We start from the raw sequence: 22,394 nt of genomic DNA on the forward strand, positions 1-22,394 counted from the left end.
CAAAACTCCTCACCAGCAAGGGAACAAAGCTGGATGGAGAATGAGTGTGACGAAATGACGGATTCAGCCTTAAGAAGGTGGGTAATGAGAAACTTCCATGAGCTAAAAGAACATGTTCTAAATCAATGCAAAGAAACTAAGAACCTTGAAAAAAGATTCGAGAAAATGATAACAAGAATGGACACCTTAGAGAGCAATATGAATGAATTGAAGGAGCTGAAAAACACAACACGAGAACGCCGCGAAGCATGCACAACTTTCAACAGCCAAATTGACCAAGCAGAAGAAAGAATATCAGAAGTCGAAGATCAACTCAATGAAATAAAACGAGAAACCAAGATTAGAGAAAAAAAGAAATGAACAAAGTTTCCAAGAAATGTGGGACTCTGTGAAGAGACCTACGTTTGATAGGTGTACCAGAAGGTGACAAAGAGAATGAAGACAAGCTGGAAAATACTCTTCAGGATATTATTCAGGAAAATTTCTCCAACCTAGCAAGGCAGGCCAATACTCAAGTCCAGGAAATACAGAGAACACCTCAAAGATATTCTGCAGGAAGAGCAACCCCAAGGCACCAAGTCTGGTGTCAGATTCACTAGGGTTGAAATGAAGGAGAAAATACTAAGGGCAGCCAGAGAGAAAGGTCAGGTCACCCACAAAGGGAAGCCCATCAGACTCACAGCAGATCTCTCAGCAGAAACTACAAGCCAGAAGAGAGTGGGGGCCAATATTCAACATCCTTAAAGAAAAGAACTTTCAACCCAGAATTTCATATCCAGCCAAACTGAGCTTCATAAGTCAAGGAAAAATAAAACCCTTTATAAACAAGCAAGTACTCAGAGATTTTGTCACCACCAGGACTGCTTTACAAGAGCTCCTGAAAGAGGCACTATACATAGAAAGTAACAACCAGTACCAGCCATTCCAAAAACATACCAAATGCTAAAGAGCATCAACAAAATGAAGAATCTACATCAACTAACAGGCAAAACAGCCAGCTAGCATCAAAATGGCAGTATCAAATTGACACATAACAATATTAGCCCTAAATGTAAATGGGCCAAATGCACCAATCAAAAGACACAGACTGGCAAATTGGATAAAAAACCAAAACCCATTGGTGTGCTGTGTCCAGGAAACCCATCTCACATACAAGGATACAAAAAGCTCAACATAAAGGGATGTAGGAAGATTTACCAAGCAAATGGAGAGCAAAGAAAAGCAGGAGTTGCAATTCTCATCTCTGATAAAATAGACTTTAAAGCAACAAAGATCAAAAGAGACAAAGGAGGTCATTACATAATGGTAAAAGAATCACTACAACAAGAAGAGCTAATGATCCTAAATATATATGGACCCAATACAGGAGCACCCAGATATATAACGCAAGTTCTTAATGACTTACAAAGAGACTTAGACTCCCACACAATAATAGTGGGAGACTTTAACATGCCACTGTCAATATTAGACAGATCAACCAGACAGAAAATTACCAAGGATATCCAGGGCTTGAACTCAGACCTGGAACAAGTAAATCTGATAGACATTTACAGAACCCTCCACCCCAAATCCACAGGATATACATTCTTCTCAGCACCACATCACACCTACTCTAAAATTGACCACATAATTGGAAGGAAAGCACTCCTCAGCAAATGCAAAACAACTGACATAATAACAAACAGTCTCTCAGACCATAGTGCAATCAAGCTAGAACTCAGAATTCAGAAACTAACTCAGAACCACACAGCTTCATGGAAACTGAACAACTGGCTGTTGAATGTTGACTGGATAATCAATGAAATGAAGGCAGAAATAAAGAAGTTCTTTGAAACCAAAGAGAACGAAGATACAACACACCAGAATCTTTGGGACACATACAAAGCAGTCTCTAGAGGAAAATATATAGCAATAAGTGCCCATATGAGAAGAGTGGAGAGATCCACAATTGACACCCTATTGTCAAAATTGAAAAAGCTAGAGGAGCAAGATCAAAAAAACTCAAAACCTAGCAGAAGACAAGAAATAACTAAGATCAGAGCAGAACTGAAGGAGATAGAAACTCAAAAAACCCTTCAAAAAATCAAGAAATGCAAGAGCTGGTTTTTTGAAAAGATCAACAAAATAGGCAGACCCCTAGCCAGACTGATAAAAAAGAAAAGAAAGAACAACCAAATAGATGCAATAAAATACGATAAAGGGGAAATCACCACAGACTCCACAGAAATTCAAACCATCATCAGAGAATATTACAAACAACTCTATGCACATAAACTAGTAAACCTGAAAGAAATGGGTAAATTTCTGGACACTTGTGTCCTCCCAAGCCTAAACCAGGTGAAAGCCAAAACTATGAATAGACCAATAACAAGGTCTGAAGTCGAGGCAGCAATTAAGAGCCTACCACACCAAAAAAGCCCACGTCCGGATGGGTTCACAGCCAAATTCTACCAGACACACAGAGGAGCTGGTACCATTCCTTCTGAAACTATTCCAAATAATCCAAAAAGAGGGAATCCTTCCCAAATCATTTTATGAGACCAATGTCATCCTGATACCAAAACCTGGCAGAGATCAAACAAGAAAAGAAAACTTCAGGCCAATATCCATGATGAACTTAGATGCAAAAATCTTCAATAAAATACTGGCAAGCCAATTGCAATAGCACATCAAAAAACTTATCCATCATGATCAAGTAGGATTCATCCCAGGGATGCAAGGCTGGTTCAACATACACAAGTCTATAAACGTAATTCACCACATAAACAGAAACAAAAACAAAAACCACATGATTATCTCAATAGATGCAGAGAAGGCATTTGACAAAATTCAACAGCCCTTTATGCTAAAAACCCTCAGTAAACTTGGTATTGATGGAACGTATCTCAAAGTAATAAAAGCTATTTACGACAAACCAACAGCCAATATCATACTGAATGGGCAAAAACTGGAAGCATTCCCTTTGAAATATGGCACTAGACAAGGATGCCCTCTCTTACCACTCCTATTCAATATAGTACTGGAAGTTCTAGCCAGAGCAATCAGGCAAAAAAAAGAAATAACGGGTATTCAAATAGGAAAGGAGGAAGCCAAATTGTCTCTATTTGCAGACGACATGATAGTATACCTAGAAGACCCCATCGCCTCAGCCCAAAAATTCCTGAAACTGATAAGCAACTTCAGCAAACTCTCAGGATATAAAATCAATGTGCAAAAAACACAAGCATTCCTATACACCAATAACAGACTTAAAGAGAACCAAATAAAGGACAAATTGCCATTCACAATTGTTACAAAAAGAAAATACCTAGGAATACAACTTACAAGGAATGTAAGGGACCTCTTCAAAGAAAACTACAAACCACTGCTCAACAAAATCAGAGAGGACGGAGAAACATTCCATGTTCATGGTTAGGAAGAATCAATATCGTGAAAATGGCTATACTGCCGAAAATAATTTACAGAATCAATGCTATCCCCATTAAGCTACCATTGAATTTCTTCACAGAACTGGAAAAAACCACCATGAATTTCATATGGAACCAAAAGAGAGCCCACATAGCCAAGTCAATTCTAAGCAAAAAGAACACAGCGGGGGGCATCACACTACCGGACTTCAAACTATACTACAAGGCTACAGTAATCAAAACAGCATGGTACTGGTACCAAAACAGAGATATGGATCAATAGAACAGAACAGAGGCATCAGAGGCAACACAACATATCTACAACCATACAATCTTTGATAAACCTGACAAAAACAAGCAATGGGGAAAGGATTCCCTGTTTAATAAATGGTGTTGGGAAAACTGGCTAGCCATGTGCAGAAAGCAGAAACTGGACCCCTTCCTGATACCTTACACTAAAATTAACTCCAGATGGATTAAAGACTTAAACATAAGACCTGGCACCATAAAAACCCTGGAAGAAAATCTAGGCAAAACCATTCTTGACATAGGAGTAGGCAAGGACTTCATGACCAAAACACCAAAAGCATTGGCAACAAAAGCCAAATTAGACAAATGGGACCTAATCAAACTCCACAGCTTCTGCACGGCAAAAGAAACAGTCACTAGAGTGAATCAGCAACCAACAGAATGGGAAAAAATTTTTGCAGTTTACCCATATGACAAAGGGCTGATATCCAGAATTTACAAAGAACTCAAACAGATTAACAGGAAAAAAACAAGCCCATTCAAAAATGGGCAAAGGATATGAACAGACACTTTACAAAATAAGACATACATGAGGCCAACAAACATATGAAAAAATGCTCATCATCACTGGTCATTAGAGAGATGCAAATCAAAACCACATTGAGATACCATCTCACACCAGTTAGAATGGTGATCAATAAAAATTCTGAAGACAACAGATGCTGGAGAGGATGTGGAGAAATAGGAACACTTTTACACTGTTGGTAGGAATGTAAATTAGTTCAACCATTGTGGAAGACAGTGTGGCAATTCCTCAAGGCCTTAGAAATAGAAATTCCATTTGACCCAGCAATCCCATTACTGGGTATATATCCAAAGGACTATAAATCATTCTACTATAAGGACACATACACACGAATGTTCACTGCAGCACTGTTTACAATAGCAAAGACCTGGAACCAACCCAAATGCCCATCAATGGTAGACTGGACTGGGAAAATGTGGCACATATACACCATGGAATATTATGCAGCAATCAAAAATGATGGGTTCGTGTTCTTTGTAGGGACATGGTTGAATCTGGAGAACATCATTCTCAGCAAACTGACACAAGAACAGAAAATGAAATACCGCATATTCTCATTCATAGGCGGGTGATGAAAAATGAGAATACATGGACACAGGGAAGGGAGTACTAAACACTGGGGTCTATTGGGGGGAATATGGGAGGGGCAGTGGGGGGGGCGCTGGGGAGGGATAGCCTGGGGAGAAATGCCAAATGTCAGTGAAGGGGAGGAAGGCAGCAAAACACACTGCCATGTGTGTACCTATGCAACTATCTTGCATGTTCTGCACATGTACCCCAAAACATAAAATGCAATTAAAAAAAAAGAAAATTTAAAATAATGTATTTTTGAATTAAAAATAATGGACAGATCCACAGGAATCAATTCGTTACATATAGAAGCCCGAGGGGAAATAGGATGGAGGAGAGCAAGATAACATGACTTCTCAATGATTTTTTGTGGTTTTATCTTTATAAAGTATTAGATATCTATTCAAAAAATAAATTATTTTTAAAATAAAATGTTCTTTAATGCATGTTGATAATTTCATTGGAAATTATAAGTGATAAAGTATTTATGAAACAAAAAATATATACAGCAAAAAAAATTTAATGGCAACAATTTAAAACAATATCCTCAGTAAAATACAATATTTAGTGTGTTAGGGCTAGCATTCCAGCAGTCTGAGCTTTGTACAATGGGATGAAATAGGCAAACAAAACATCAAAATGGAAGTGAGCATAATTTTACATATATGTGTATATATATATATTTGTATTTTTGGTATTTAATAATCATATGTAATTTTAAACATGATAATTGAAGTTAAAGATAATTATGCTAATCATAATGATTTGGTGGCTAGCAGATGGGAAAAGTTAGTTGAACTTCCAGATTTACAAAAGGGAAGTAAGCAATGAAAAGAAACTTTATCAAGCCTGCAATGTAAGAAGGGAAAAATAGGAAATTACTTAAAAAATTGTAAACATAAAATAATTTTAAAAATAAACTAAATACATCAGTTATGACAAATATGAGTAAATTTAATTTCCTTATCAATAACTACAGATTGACTAAAAAAAATTCATCTCTCTCTTATTTCAAAAATATATACCTGAAACAGATTGAAATGATTGAAAATTAAAAGATGAATAAAAATATATTATGAAACTTCCAATTAAAAAAGAGAAATGATATTATAAAATAGTATAGAAATGAAGACTAAAGATACAAAGAAATACTATGTATTGGAAAAAAAAAGATATAATCCATGAAGATAAAATAAAGGTTTTTGTACTGGCCAAAATAGAAAATATATCAAGTAAAATTTCCTAAAATTACAAAGAAATATTTTTAAAACAAAATTATTGTAGGATGTTTTCTACACTTCTTTTAAAATTTTATAAAATAGATTTGAAAAATAAATTATATATAACAACGAATAAAATTGGACAAAATTAATAATTGTATACTCTGTCAATAAGGGATTCTAATATCCATGAAGCTTTTAGAGAAAAAAGTCCTTGTTTCTTGCTCATAAAGAAAAGCTTAAGTAGAGGTTTTACAGGCTAAATTTCTGATTAAAATTTAATAAAACTAGAAAGTAAGAACAAAAAATGTTGGTTGATAGAATCTTAACTACTTAGGAGTTAAGCAACATTCTTCAGATTATCTTTGGATTAAGAACAAAGAACAAAATGTCCCCAATATATGGGAACAATATCAAAACATGACATAAATAAAGGAAAAGAAAATTAATTGTGAATATCACTTGACATAAACTGACAGTAAGTGAACTAAAAAATTCAAAGAAAGAGAATGAGAGAATAGCTGTATAAGTAAAATTAATGAAAAATAAGTTTTTAAAATAAAAGTGTTCTTATTTGCAAGAACTGGAAAAAAATAGACACATGCCTGATAAAAAGAGAAAACAAATTATTTTAGGAGAAAAAGAATTGTAACCATAGATGCAGATGAGATTACAAGAACTGTAAGACAACATTATGTCTAAACATCTTAATAAAATTAGGTATCTAGATGAAATAAGTGTTTTTCTAGCAAAATATAAGTTATAAAATAAATCCAGAAAGAGAAAATCCTAACAGGGCAATGCTTTAGAAGATAGCAAGATGTTGAACGGCTATTCTTTAAGTAGGCCTCAAACCTGGGTAACAATGAAGTTAATTCTGAATAATCTTCAAAGAACAGATATTTCCAATGATATTTAAATGTTTCTAGGTGTTTAAAAAATAGAAGATTCAATTCATTTTAGAAATCTAGATCAACCTAAATATCCAAATGTGATAAACATAAGGAGAAAAAAGGAAAACATGTAGACCTATTTTATTTATGAATATATTGGATATTAAGTAGAATAATAATATTCTCTAGTCTCTTAATGTTTTTCCTTTACTCCCCCTCAGTCACATTGTGTTCTACTCATTACTTAAATTTGTTCAGTTTCCAAAATTAGTACTGTCCATATTTTGACAAAAACTCTGAACCGTCTTCTTAAATAGACCTTGACCTTGGGCCCTGTCCTAAAGCTTACATTGCCCAGTTCTATTGCAAATCACACATAGCCCAGTTTAGACAGCATCTGTTGCCCTTGATGTCTAATCACACTGACCTGCCTTCAGCAAGAATCTTTGTAGGTCAGTTTAGCAAGAAACTCCCTACCCTTAATGTCTTCTTTTAGTAATCCCCACTTGTCCTTGCTGTATTTGGAGTTGAGCCCATTCTCTCTCTTCTAATATGATAGTCTTGCTGTCTACCACAATAGTCCTAAAGTTCTCCACTGTGTTAACAAGTGTCATTAACAATTTTTCCTTTAACAGTCACAGTACTGCTGTGACTCGGATGGTATCCGATTCATCATTGGATCCCCAGACCTCTCACCCAGGACCCCAAGTGCACACCACTGAAGCCTTTGTCTTCACTCCTGACTGACTGACCAGGTATCCATTGGTGAGTCTGACTCCTGATCCAGTGCTCCAGATAATTGTCTGTTGAAGCACAATGATGATAGATTTTGATTTTTAAGCTTCTGTATACTCTCTGAAGCTGAATTAGAGTTCTAGGCTTCTTTGTCTGGAAGGTCTCTCCTAGGATGGAAATTTATTTCCTGTTCTTTCTTTCAAGTGGGGATTCACTTCCCAATCCTGGAGTGGAAATCCTTCTTGGCTCTTTGTTTTGTGGGGAGATTCACTTCCTGAGCCCTAGGCTGAACATCTGTCTTGGTTTCTTATGAAAACTTCTTGTCTCCCTTTGATTCTGCTTCTCTCCTGGGAGCATTTCAGTTTACTAACCCCTACGGAGAACCAGCTCAGTCGGGAGACCCTCTCCCGGGTGGCGCTGAAGGTACTGAGAGGTAGACACCCAGATAGAACAGAGTGGATCTATCCAAGGGACCAACAGCCTGAGAGCTGAAAGGCTGACAGTGTTCCAGGCTGAAGGCCTGGAGCCGAGTCTCATCTCTTTATTTGCTCTTAGACAGGTGATTCTTATTAATACACAGGTGCTCTACATTTACTCATAACTCAAGAATATACCAAGTAGGCAGCTGTTACCTGCCTTCCACTAATTACAAACTAAAAGGTATTCTCCACAAAGGAGCCATGGGGGCAGGGTAAACAATGTTTCTCCACAAACCCTGGTCCCGTATTTTAGCCCCTGGTAACTCTGTGCTCCACCAACTGTCTGAGTCCTTTTGTTGGTGTGTGAATTTAACTAAGGATAATTTGGAACTTTGAGAAACTTCAGATCTCCGAAAACTGATGGGGCTCCTCTAAGACCCCCTCCCTTCCCATCACCTCTGCTCCTCCTTGTACCACCTTTGGTCTTCCCTTCAAACCCCTACCTCCTTCATCCTGTTCACACCAGCCTCTACACTCGCTTGAACTTTAGATCTCCTGCCCCTGTTAGAGGCTCGGAACTCCTATAAGCAACTACCTGAGACTAAAAAGGAAAAATAACAAATTGGAAACCGACTAGACATTTGATAGGCTTTGGAAATATATAAAAAACTATATGATGTTCTCACAGTCGTTTACCTAAAATTAGTTCACAGTCTCGGTGAGACTACATATCAAGACAAAAGAAAGCCTCAAACGCTTCTCCACAAATATTGGTAAAAAGCACTAGCCCGGCAGCCGCGATGCTGCGCTTTTTCCGGACTGCGCGGGGTACTGCACAGCTCTACTGTCTCCTGCAAGAACTGGCTCAAGAAAACAAACAAAAAGAATGTCTTGCAATGAAGGTCTTTCCTTGGGCTCGCACTTGACTTACAAACCATCCAAATTGGAATTCCTCATAAGGAGCACCTCAAAGAAAACCAGGAAGGAAGACCATGTGCTCCTGAGGGCCCTGAATAAGGCACTGACAGACCTGCTGTGTACCCCTGAAGTGAGTCAGGAGCTCTGTGACCTTAATGTGGAACTCTCCAACGTTTCTCTAACTCCAGACTTCTCAGCCTGCCAAGTGTACTGGAAGACAACACTCTCTGCTAAGCAGAACGCACACATAGAGGCTGTCCTGCAGAAAAGTGTCGCACACATGAGATTGATCAGTTACTGGCAGTCGCAGACTTTGGGCCTCCGGATCAAAGAGACGACTTTGTGCGAAGCGATTTCAGGAACCCTGATGCCCCGCGACTCTGAGGAAGAAGGCCAAGCCCAGCGTGGAGCAGGACAGCTCCCTCAAGAATTACCTGTTGGGAGAGGAGGGCGAAGATGACCTGGACCTGGATGGCGCCATGGAGTACGAACGCTGCGCCTTGGACAAAGAGGAGTTGGATGGAGGCTGAAAGAAGAGCAAGATAACTTCAGGTTGCGAGGCTCTTCTCCTTGACCGTGATGACTCCATGAGAAAACAGCAGAACGCCAGCTTTGCAGGTGCATCCACAGCACTGCTGGGTTGGGAACAGGACCAGTGCTTGCACCAGCGCTTGCGGGTTCCAGTGAGGGATTCGCATTGCAGCACCACCTGTGGCAGTCAGTCCCTGGAGCAACTGAACTGAAATACTGCCAGGTGACTCAAAATGGAGACTGAGCCAGGCATGCCACACTTGGGAGGCTGGGGTGAGAGGATTATTGCACTGAGAAACGGGGGCAGCCTGGGAAACATAGCAAGACCCTGTCTCTTAAAAAAAAACAAAAAACAAACAAAAAAAAAAACAACGGAGATTGACTCAAATTATAATAACACATTAGAAGTGTACAAATAGCTCTTAAAAAAAAAAAAGCATTAGCCCTCATACTGATCAGATCAACTTGTTACTTCTGTCAAAAACATAATTACAAGGATTTTATGTAAATCTGAGTTTTCTATTACTGTGTTTCACCCAACTCATGGCTAAAGTTTCAGAATAGACTTATAAGATCTCTATATATCTTTCTCTGTGTATGTGTGTGTATACACATATATATGTGATATTTTCTTATCTTAAGATAGTATTACAAATTTAATTTATAAAATATCTTAAAGGACTTCTATTAAAATTGCCTTAGAGCTAAACAAGGCTTATATAAATTATATATTCCTAAAACTCTCAGAAAGATACAAACTGACACAAATTCTTTTCAAATTCACTTGATTTGGGTAAATCTTTGCCAAATAAGACTAATTTAGTATTATTGCTTTAATTAAAAAAAATAGCTGTGTCTTCTGAGTTAGCAAAATTAAGTATCATATATTTTTATTCTACTTGGCTTTACTAAGTTGAATAAATATGATAGCTGCTAGATATTTAAGATTATAAAAATTATAAATTCAGCCTAAGAGCACATGTGCACATAAAAATACAGTAAATATGAATTTCTTGATATCCACTACCTCATGTATCAAGTGAAACAATAAAACAACAACAAATGTATAACTTTTTTAGTCTTTTTGCTTTTGTTATTTTTTTAGACTTACCTAACATGCAGTTGCCATAAGACTAGTTAACAAGGAAACAACCTAAGATGCTAGCTAGCTTTGTTTAGTGCTATAATATGTCTTACTAAAAATAATTTCCGAAATCTTTTTAGTAACTTATAGTCTTAAAGTTATATTAGATTAAATTAAGTAATAGATATTCATTGATAATTTCTAAGTAAGATAAACTGCTGAAACATTCATTTTTAAGCATAAGTTTAAGTTTACACGCTTTTCGTTTCTTATACTATGAAGCAGCAAATAGTTATGAAATCTTGTGAGATGGTATATTCATAAAATTTGCTCATCTGCTATAGAATGCTGGTATGTGACAAACAATTCACAGTTATTTACTTCCTAGTTTTCTCTGTGAAATCAAGGGTACTAATGTAATAATGTATACAAACATTTCATATGAAAAGTTTACAAGAAATGTAGAATCTGTTTTTGTCAAGGGAAGGAGAAAGTAATTTTGCCTTAAATTAAAATGTCTGCTTGCTCCAGGAAGAAAAAGAAGAACATTTAGGACAATATAGAAATATGGATATAGAAAGTTGGAAAGGCTGTGAAAAGAAAACTTTTTTTGCATGGTAAAAGCTGGCTAAGACTGGATGGTTTTATTTATAAGGATTTTTTTAAAGAAAACCTTAAGTGATGTTTAAAATTAAAAGTAAACTGATGCAAAACTAGAATTTTAATTTTTTTTTTTTTTTTTGTCTGTAAAGATGACAACATTTACTTGGGCTACTCTTAATGAGAGATTGTCAAAAGTTTTTTTTTTTTTATTTGTTTTTTGCTTTGTAAGTAATCTACTTAGAATAACAAGATTGTGTATCTTAAACTAATTTCCTGTGTTTTATGTCAACTTTATTATTTTCCTGATTATTTAAGAAAACCAAGTCTCATCACTTTTAAAAGAGCTAAGGTCTTTTAAAAAAAAAAAAATGTTACTCCCATAGTTACTTTTGAAATCTTTTGTCATATTGATTAAATAGATCTCTTAAGTATTGTTTCATAGCTTTCTAAGATCATATTTAGTCATGTGTTCAAACCTTTTGAAATTTTTTATGACATTGCTTTTCCAAGAGCAAATTCTAAATGAAATCTTAATCTTGAACAGACTTTGAAATTTCCCAGAATCCTAGGCTATCTCAAAGGATTTGTTCCTTCACTTTGTTTCTTTTTAAAAGTTAAAACTACTTAGATTTATTTAATAGGTTAAGTTGCATGAAACGTATTATCAAATAAGAAGAATGATGTTAGGCATAGTGACTCACACCTGTAATCTCAGCACTTTGGGAGGCTGAGATGGGAGGATCGCTTGAGCCCAGGAGTTTGTGACCAGCTGTGGCAGTATGGTGAGACCCTGTCTCTACAAAAAGTAAAAGAGCTAGCTGGGTGCGGTGGTGCACACCTGTAATCCCAGCTACTAAGGAGGCTAACAAAAGAGGATCAGTTGAGCCCAGGAATTCAAGGCTGCAGTGAGCCACGATCACACCACTGCATTCTAGCCTGGGCAACAGAGCAAGTGCCTTTCTCAGAGAGAGAGAGAGAGAGAGAGAGAGAGAGAGAGAGAGAGAGAGAGAGAGAGAGAGAGAGAGAAGAGAGAGAGAGAGAGCTAAGACCCTCTATTTAACGAAACTGTAATCAGAATTCCCTGAGCCCTCTCTGACTAGGCCTGGGCTTTAGGCCCTGTCCTATGGCCTGCATCACCCAGTTTTAACAAAAATCCCACCTAGTCCAGTTTAAGGAGAGCCTCACACCCTCTGTATTTGATTACTCTGAATATTTGATCAAAATCTTCATCCCCCATTATTGAGATCTGTCTACCTTGGTCTGTCTTCAGCAAAAATCCCGTTAGATCAATGAAGCAAGAACCCTCTCAAACTTGATGTCTCCTCATAGTAATTTTTATTCATTGCCCCCCTCATCCTGCTCCATAGCTGCAAATCCCCATTTACCTTTGCTGTATTTGGAGTTGAGCCTCAGGTGTCACCCCTGTTGCAAGTCTTCTAAAGCCTTTATTACTGTGTTAACAAGTGTCGTGAATATTTTTTTCTTTAACAAATTCTTCATCTGCAACTTTATATCCTTCAGCTTATTAGTGGAGATATTCCCATGTAATGAATGGATGAATAAATAAATGAATGTGTAAAAGCACAAAGGGAAAATTAAAAGAGAGAATCAAATGCAAAGTTCCTAAATCTTACAGATGATGTGGAACTAAAAAACAAAAACAAAAACAGGTAGGGGAGGGGAGAAAATTAAGAAAGAATGGAAGCAAATTTTCTAGAGCTGAGGAAAGACATAACTTTTTAGATTAAGGTAAATGTCAGGGAAAATTGTGAAATACAGTATTGTGTGCACTGTTTATCTTACACATAGCAGTTATCTTTTCTGTAACTCTCTTTGAGCTAGGCTATTTATAATTTTTTAATTGTAGAAAACTGATTGCAATGTAACTAATTTTTTTCATAGAAATGCAAATTCATTGTGTCTGATGAAATGTAATCGACTATTGCACTGTGGATAAGACCTAGTTTTTGCATTTATTTGTGAATAGATTTCAGCCCTTCTTGCAGCATATAATCTTGAGAATTCTTTGGATTTTTCTTGAATGAGCTATAATATCTTAGTAGTTCCCTCATTAATTAATCACTGACACATGTATGAGAGTTATGATTATACATTCCTTTTAAAATTATTTTTTATGTTTAGTGCTTCTATGTTTAGGGCCGAAGTTGAGGCAGCAATTAACAGCCTACCAACCAAAAAAAGCCCTGGTCCAGATGGGTTCAGAGCTGAATTCTACCAGACATACAAAGAGAAGATGGTACCACTCCTTATGAAACTATTTCAAACAATACAAAAAAAGGGAATCCTTCCAAGATCATTTTATGAGACCAACATCATCCTGATACCAAAACCTGGCAGAGACTCAACAAAAAAAATTTCAGGCCAATATCCATGATGAACATAGATGCAAAAATCTTCAATAAAATACTGGCAAACTGATTGCAAGAGCACATCAAAAAGCTTATCCATCACACTCAAGTAGGCTTCATCCTGGGGATGCAAGGCTGGTTCACCATATGTAACTCTATAAATGTAATTTACCATGTAAACAGAACCAAAGACAAAAACCACATGATTATCTCAATAGATGCAGAGAAAGCCTTCAACAAAATTCAACAGCCCTTTATGCTAAAAACTCTGAATCAACTAGGTATCAATGGAACATATCTCAAAACAATAAAAGCTATTTATGACAAACCCACAGCAAATATCATACTGAATAAGCAAAAACTGGAAGCATTCTTTTTGAAATCTGGCACTAGACAAGGATGCCCTCTCTCACCACTCCTATTCAATATGGTATTGGAAGTTCTAGCCAGAGTAATCAGGCAAGAAATAGAAATAAAGGGCATTCAATGAGGAAAAGAGGAAGTCAAATTGTCTCTATTGTAGACGACACAATTGTATATTGAGAAGACCCGATTGTCTCAGCCCAAAATCTTAAACTAATACGCAACTTCAGCAAAGTTTTAGGATACAAAATCAATGTGCAGAAATCACAAGCATTCCTATACACCAATAACAGACTTAAAGAGAGCCAAATCAAGAACGAACTGCCATTCACAATTGCTACAAAGAGAATAAAATACCTAGGAATACAACTAACAAAGGATGTAAAGGACTTCTTCAAGGAGAAGTACAAACCACTGCTCAAGGGAATAAGAGAGGACACAAACAGATGGAAAAACATTCCATGCTCATGGTTAGGAAGAATCAATATTGTGAAAATGGCTATACTGTCCAAAGTAATTTATAGATTCAATGTTATTCCCATCAAGCTACCATTGGCCTTCTTCACAGAACTGGAAAAAACCACTTTAAACTTCATATGGAACCAAAAGAGAGCCTGCATAGCCAAGACAATCCTAAGCAAAAAGAACAAAGCTGGAGGCATCACGCTACCTGACTTCAAACTACACTACAAGGCAACAGTAATCAAAACAGCATGATACTGGTACCAAAACAGTACCAGTATATACATCTAGACCAATGGAACAGAACAGAGGCCTCAAAGGCAAAGCCACACATCTGCAACCATCTGTTTTTTGACAACCCTGACAAAAATAAGCAATGGGGAAAGGATTCCCTGTTTAATAAATGGTGTTGGGAAAACTGGCTAGCCACATGTAGAAAGCAGAAACTGGACCCCTTCCTGACACCTTACACTAAAATTAGCTCCAGATGGATTAAAGACTTAAACATAAGACCTAACACCATAAAAACCCTAGAAGAAAACATAGGGAAAACCATTCAGGACATAGGAGTAGGCAAGGACTTCATGACCAAGACACCAAAAGCATTGGCAGTAAAAGCCAAAATAGACAAATGGGACCTAATCAAACTCCACAGCTTCTGCACAGCAAAAGAAACAGTCACTAGAGTGAATCAGCAACCAAGAGAATGGAAAAAAATTTTTGCAGTTTACCCATATGACAAAGGGCTGATATCCAGAATTTACAAAGAACTCGGACAGATTTACAGGAAAAAAACAAACAAGCCCATTCAAAAATGGGCAAAGGATATGAACAGACACTTTACAAAAGAAGACATGCATGAGGTCAACAAACATGAAAAAAATGCTCATCATCACTGGTCATCAGAGAAATGCAAATCAAAACTACATTGAGATACCATCTCACGCCAGTTAGAATGGTGATCATTAAAAAATCTGGGGACAGCAGATGCTGGAGAGGATGTGGAGAAATAGGAACACTTTTACACTGCGAGTGTAAAAGTGGGAGTGTAAATTAGTTCAACCATTGCGGAAGACAGTGTGGCGATTCCTCAAGGACCTAGAAATAGAAATTCCATTTGACCCAGCAATCCCATTACTGGGTATATATCCAAAGGATTATAAATCATTCTGTTATAAAGACACATGCACACATATGTTCATTGCGGCATTGTTTACATTAGCAAAGACCTGAAACCAGCCCAAATGCCCATCAATAATAGACTGGACAGGAAAATGTGTCACATATACATCATGGAATACTATGCAGCTATTAAAAACAATGAGTTTGTGTCTTTGTAGGGACATGATGAATCTGGAAACTATCATTCTCAGCAAACTGACACAAGAACAGAAAACCAAATGCTGCATGTTCTCACTCATAGGTGGGTGCTGAACAATGAGAACACATGGACACAGGGAGGGGAGCATCACACACTGGAGTCTGTTGGGGGGAAATAGGGGAGGGACAGCAGGGGATAGAGAGGTTGGGGAGGGATAACACGGGGAAAAATGACAGATATAGGTGATGGGGAGATGGAGACAGCAAACCACATTGCCATGTATGTACCTATGCAACAATCCTGCATGATCTGCACATGTATCCCAGAACCTAAAGTAAAATAAAAAATATATTTTAAAATTATTTTTAAATGGAGCCCATCAAATGCTAAGCCTGATTAATGAGAAAAGTCCCATACTTAGACATATTCTAGGGTAATATATTGAAATAAAGTCTTAAAATCTTCATGTTGCCTATAAGAGAGTACAAATTAGAGTTTGGATTCAGCTTTTCTAGCTAAACAAAGACTAATGGCTAACAAAAATTTTTTGCTTTACCAAAGCACATTTACCAATCTTAATGACATTTTTCATTAAGTATCTCATTAACTGCTTTTTTAAACGTTAGCCTCTCTTTTCAATTATGGTTTTTATTAACAGTCAAATAAAAGAATTTGGAGTTATGACAATTTATTTACTTCCCAATCATGGGAAGTAAAATCCTTGTAAACTTGGAGTTGGGAATTAGAAATTGTTGGTTTAAATCCATGCTCCACAATTTACTGGCTATGACACATTTTATACACTTAAACTACTTAACCTCTTTGTGATTTAGTTACTTCCTCTGGGCAAACAGAAATAATAATAATGCCTACCTCCTGGGGTTATTGGAACATTCAGTGAGATAATACATAAAATACACTTAAAATAGTGACTGCTACATAGTAAGGATGAGGTATGTGAACTATATACAAAATAAATCAGTTGCAGTATATCCATGGGGCATTGTTTGCAAATGGGAAACAATCTAAAGTCTATTAATAGTGAAATGGTTACATTTCTTATAGACTATTCATGCTAGGAATACTATGTAAACCGTGTAAAAATTAAGCATATCTAGTTATGTTAATATGGAACTCTCTCTGGACATGAAAACTGAAAGTTGCAGGCCAATAATATTATATATGGTATAATCAAAATAGTACAAGGGAAAAAAATCACAAACTACCCATTTAAAACAAACTGATATTTGAATGTGTGTATAAGTTTGTTTTTACAGAGATAGAGAGATGTACACCCAGGGAATTTTTTTAATAGTGGTTACCATTGGGGAAGGGAAGTAGTGGAGAGATATTCTAGAGGTCTGATACGTTTATTTTCTATATTGTAATTATGTATAATTTGTGGGATTCACTAAGAAAGCTCTAAGGCAAGCTTCTCAGACCTGTGGCTCATGGGCCGCATATGGCCCAGGACAGCTTTGAATGCATCCCAACACACATTTGTAAACTTTCTTAAAGCATTATGAATTCTTTTGTGATTTTTTAATTAAGTCATCAACTATCCTTAGTGTTAATGTATTTTACCTGTGGCCCAAGACAATTCTTTTTCTTCCAATGTGGCCCAGGGAAGCCAAAATGTTAGATACCCCTGCTCTAAGGAAATATGAGTATTGGTTTTCAGATGTTTACTTTCAGATACACTGTAACATATGTACTTAGAATTTTGGTTTCACTGATATTTTGCTGATTTTTCTAGTATGTGCTTTTTGTTCTTGTCTTGAACTAACAATTAATTTAATGAGTCTCTAAATAATGCTAAAAGCACACATTTCTGGTTATTTCCAGATAGCCAGGGAACAGCATCTTATGCTATTTTCTCCTATTTCTAGTAACTTGCAACAAACTTTTTACGTGCCTTTTTTTGCGACATTCACCAATTACACCATGTGTTAAAAGTTTTGTGTGTGTGTGTGTTTGTGTGTGTGTGTGTATGTATTCTCTGTCATCTGTCTTTCTCTCTTATTCGTAAATCTTATATATATCTAATCATATATATATATATAATTCTTCTAATACAGCAATTTGAGGACAAAATTTATGCTGACGTAGCATTTTATTCTTGACAATACGAAATTTTGCATATAATCGGTACTTAATAACCCCTTAAACAAATAATATTTTAGATTATTATATTTCTGTGTACTAAAAGCATGAATTTAAAAATATGTGGTCTGAGCAGACTATAGGTAAGTATATGACATACTTCTGAACAGACTACATGTTCACTTCTTGTAAGAGTATTATTTCCATCATCTAACATTTTAATATTTTTATTACAAATATATCTATAGTCCTTTGTCTCAGGAAATGGTCATTTCATTTTTTATTATCTCAAAGTTTTTACCATAGAAATTTCTCAACCAAGATGCACAAGTACAAAGTTGGAATTGTTTCCTTTAAATCTAATGATAAGAACTCAAGAAAAAATATTTTAGAGTACAAAAAACTCCTTATTATTAACATTTTCTTTTCTTTTCTTTTTGAATATTTTACAGACTTGGGATGTAGCTTTGTCACGGACTGCTAGAGCATGGGGAAAAAAGTGTGTGTTTGAGCATAATATTTATTTACAAGGTGTACGTATGGCCCATCCTAAATTTTATGGTATTGGTGAAAATATGTGGGTCGGCCCTGAAAATGAATTTACTGCAAGTATTGCTATCAGAAGTTGGTATGCAGAGAAGAAAATGTACAATTTTATAAATGGCAGTTGCTCTAAAAACTGTTCTAATTATATTCAGGTATCTCATTTTTATTGTTATTAATTCAAAGACTTCTTAATTGCTTTATGCCTAGTTTTGTGTTTCAAATTTGTATATAAATTCAAATAATAAATTATTACATTTAATAAGATCATAATTCTAATCAATCCTCCCAGATCTTTAAAATGTCTACCATCCCATCTATTATGTGACACAAACAATTAAAACATTCCCTTAAATACAGTAAACCTAATCTCCATATTCAAAGATGAAAGGCACTTTTCTAAAAATAATGCACACTGGAAATGGAGGGAAGAAACCCGTAAATAAAAATAATTTATAAATTATTCACTTATATTTATAAGTAGAAGATATTTTTTGCATATATCAGTACACATACTACTAGATAGCTGATTGATTAAAACATTTGAAATGAAAATTAATAGTATTATTTCCCTGCCTCTGGTTCAATAACCCACTCTCACACTTCAAACTTCAGGAATACTGAAGCACTTTTCATTTCTAATACATAATATTTATTATTTTACGTATCACATTGTTTAATAATAATTTGTTTATATGTCTGATACTACACTGAGAGCAGGGACCTTGCCTTTTCATCTATATATTCTCAACATAACAACATGACATTATTTAGGTCTGCAATAAATATTTGTTTCAGTAATCAAGAAGTTCATGCAAGTTATTGCGTGAACTCCCACGTTTATTTAAAAGATAAGTTTTTCAATCAATAGAGTCTGATGTCACTTTTTATGTAGAACTTAACACTTTGAAATTTGTTCATGATGAACTCATTCATGTCTTTCTGTTCCATGCAATCATACTTCAAAATTTTTTCATCAGTTTTTTTCTAATCACTTTTTTCTTCTAGAAAGTCATAGTGATTCTCCAGTGACTTGCTCCTATCCCCCAGACTCTTTAATATGACTTCAATACTCAGTAAACTAACCAAATCTACTCCCTGACATAGTACTCTGTTTTTACTCCTTAATTCTAGTCTCCTAGACGTTTTTGATTCCTGCATTTGACGTGCTTAACTTCAGTTTAACTCTTGCAGATATTATATTCTCTATTCTTTTAATGTATCACCTTTTTGATGTGTCACTTTATTTTTTAAGAATCACACTTTTAAAAACACTAAGGCTTGAGATAAAGAATAAGAAAAAACAAGAATAGTTCCTCTTTCTTGCACAGAGGTTAACAAAACAAAGCAAGTAATTTTTTTGTTCACTTGAAAGTATTAGAAATGTTAAAGTTATATAGATAATTTATATATCTGGGAATGCCTTTGATTATTCCCATCTTTTTCACTCCAATTCAAGAACTATTTCTCTTTTATAGGAACCAGCTCTTTTATTTTTTAATGTAAAGGCCAGATTTTGTTTTATCTTGCAATATAATTTTCTTAACAAAGAGAAGGAGAAATGCCGATAGCATTCAGTTCTTCTCTACTTTTGTATCTCTTTCTTTTCTAGAATCGGATGTCCCTCTTTTTCTTCCTTTTTTCTACAACTTCCATCTTTTAAAAACTTTTTCTCCTCTTTCCCATCTTCTCTGCCAATTACCTAGAACTCTCCAATTCAACCAGATGTTGAAAATTGATTGATCAGGCACAACTTCCTTTGTCTCTGAGGCATTATTCTGGATCAACTATGTTCTTAAACAGTTCTTCCTAAGAATATGGTATTAGTAGAACCTGTTGAAGTATTTCTCTAAATACCATGTTGAAAATGCTGTTCTAACTCCGTAGTAACCCTCTATGTGTCTCAAAATGAAAATAATTTATATTTTTTGAATTGCTTGGTGAAAAGTTATATGTGAATGGAATATATTATTGTTTATAATATGAGAAAGTAAGTGTTTAAATTTTGTGTCTTTCTTGAAAATATTATTTTAGCTTGTTTGGGACAACTCTTACAAAGTTGGCTGTGCTGTTACTCCATGTTCAAAAATTGGACATATTATACATGCAGCAATTTTCATATGCAACTATGCACCAGGGTAAGTTACTTAAAATTAATAAAATAATAGTAAAATAAATTCAGAATATTTCAAGGTTAAGTTTTTCTCATTTTTAATGTATTTTTGTGTTTTTTGAACCATAAAATAAATACAGTAAGTTACACTGAAAAATATTTAATCAATTTTATAATGAAATAAGTTGTAACTTGGACATACTGATTTTACTTATACACTAGCCAAATATTACTTCCTAGAGTAACCTTAACTTTAATATTATTTCACAATATTTAATTTAATTAGCATAAGACAAATTATTTTCCAAAATAGTTATTCTAAAATTTGTAGTAAAAGTGGAAAGAAAATTAGATGTGTTGAAATTTATATAGTAAGAATTGTTGCAGGAATATGTCGGTTTTGTAACAGGAAGTACACTTTTAATTGACCACACCTTGGAGATTGCATTATTAACTGGGGCTAGTCTCATAAGGAATTGTAACATTTGAGAGATTGAAAAGCACTTCAAACATCTTTTAGTCAAGCTGTTAATATGTGACTATACCCTATACCTGAGTACCTTCCAATGGTGGAAAATAACTACATCCCAAAATAGCTTCCATTTCTTGAGAGCTCTCTTGGAAAGTCCCAAGCTTTCTTACAGGTCGATATAATACTATAAGTAATATTATACTTCCAAATAAGTGAGAAAATATTCCAATTAACATCTTAAATAAACAATAATAATTGACTGCCTACCAAGATTGAGAAGGAATTTCTGCCAAATAAAATGATTTGGGACTAATCAGAAAGAAAAATAAAAAAGCAGTGATTATTGATTGTATTTCCCTGGCTAAGAAAAACAATAGAACTCTGCTGTACATCAAATTAAGCTCAGAAAGCCCTTTTCTGATTAGAAGTCTTGCTAACTTTGAACATAGATGTGCAAAATAAATTTTGAATATACAGTTGCAAAACATTTTAGGCTTCCTTTCCTTCCTACACACTGGAAGCATTGGGATACCTATTACATGCATAAACTTTAAAAGTTACTACTGATTGGTGTTGCAAATTCAGAGAATTGTACACAAGGGAGGAGGGCATTGGTGGAAGTTTTTCTGGGGCACAAATCTCATTTATTCACTCAGGGAGTATGTACAGGCTCTGTTCTTTCTACTAACAAGACCCAAGAAGACACCACATTTAGTTTATAGTCTTGGCCGGGAGACAAACATTTTTTAATAAGTGAACACATAGATACATAATATTTTAATTGGACAATAAAATATACTCTAAAAATCAAGCAAGATTAGCAAGTAGAGAATGACTAGTCTAGAAGATAGATAGAGTAGTCACAGAAGGAGGGTATCATTTGAGCTGAAAACCAGATGTTCCAGATAGAAGTAAGAGCATGTATACAAATCTCAGAGATTTGAATGAGTTTAACATGCTTGAGAAAGGAATAACTGTGGTTAGAGGTAGGAGTTGCGGTGGAGAGTTAGATGAAAGCGAGACCAAATATAATAACATAGGTTATGTTAAAGATTTTGGAATTTATTCTAAGTAATGACAAAGCCATTGGAAGGTCTTAAGCAATTGAGTCGCATGACCTCATTTTTGTTTTGAAAAGAACACCTTAACCAAAATATTGCTGCAGCTGTTGGTAGAGAATGGCATATAAAGAACCAAGAGTGTAAAGAGGAAGTACAATTAGGAGGCTATGTCCTGTTGTACAGGTTACAGACTGATATTTTGGATTAGGGTTTTAGCACGTGGATTATTTTTCTAGTGTTAGATAATGAATTACCACAAATGTAGTGATTTTAAAGCGGCACCCATTGTTACAGAGTTCTGTAGGCCATGAACCCAGGCACGCTGTGGCAGGATTCTCTTCCCAAGGTCTCAAAGGCCAAAATCCAGATGTT

General features: G+C 35.4%; 1 protein-coding gene and 1 pseudogene across 1 annotated transcript in view; both read left to right on the forward strand.

The window, feature by feature from the left end:
* Positions 1-22,394, forward strand: part of GLIPR1L2 (GLIPR1 like 2) — a 57,987-nt gene that overhangs the window by 10,941 nt on the left and 24,652 nt on the right. The window contains exons 2-3 of the mRNA XM_054238623.2: positions 18,286-18,531; positions 20,411-20,514. Coding sequence (XP_054094598.1) covers positions 18,286-18,531; positions 20,411-20,514 — 350 coding nt within the window. The remainder of the gene's footprint in view (positions 1-18,285; positions 18,532-20,410; positions 20,515-22,394) is intronic.
* On the forward strand, positions 55-9,659 carry LOC103795327 (putative ribosome-binding factor A, mitochondrial pseudogene; annotated as a pseudogene).

This window comes from Callithrix jacchus, chromosome 9, assembly GCF_049354715.1.
Source record: "Callithrix jacchus isolate 240 chromosome 9, calJac240_pri, whole genome shotgun sequence".
NCBI classification, from domain to species: domain Eukaryota; kingdom Metazoa; phylum Chordata; class Mammalia; order Primates; family Cebidae; genus Callithrix; species Callithrix jacchus.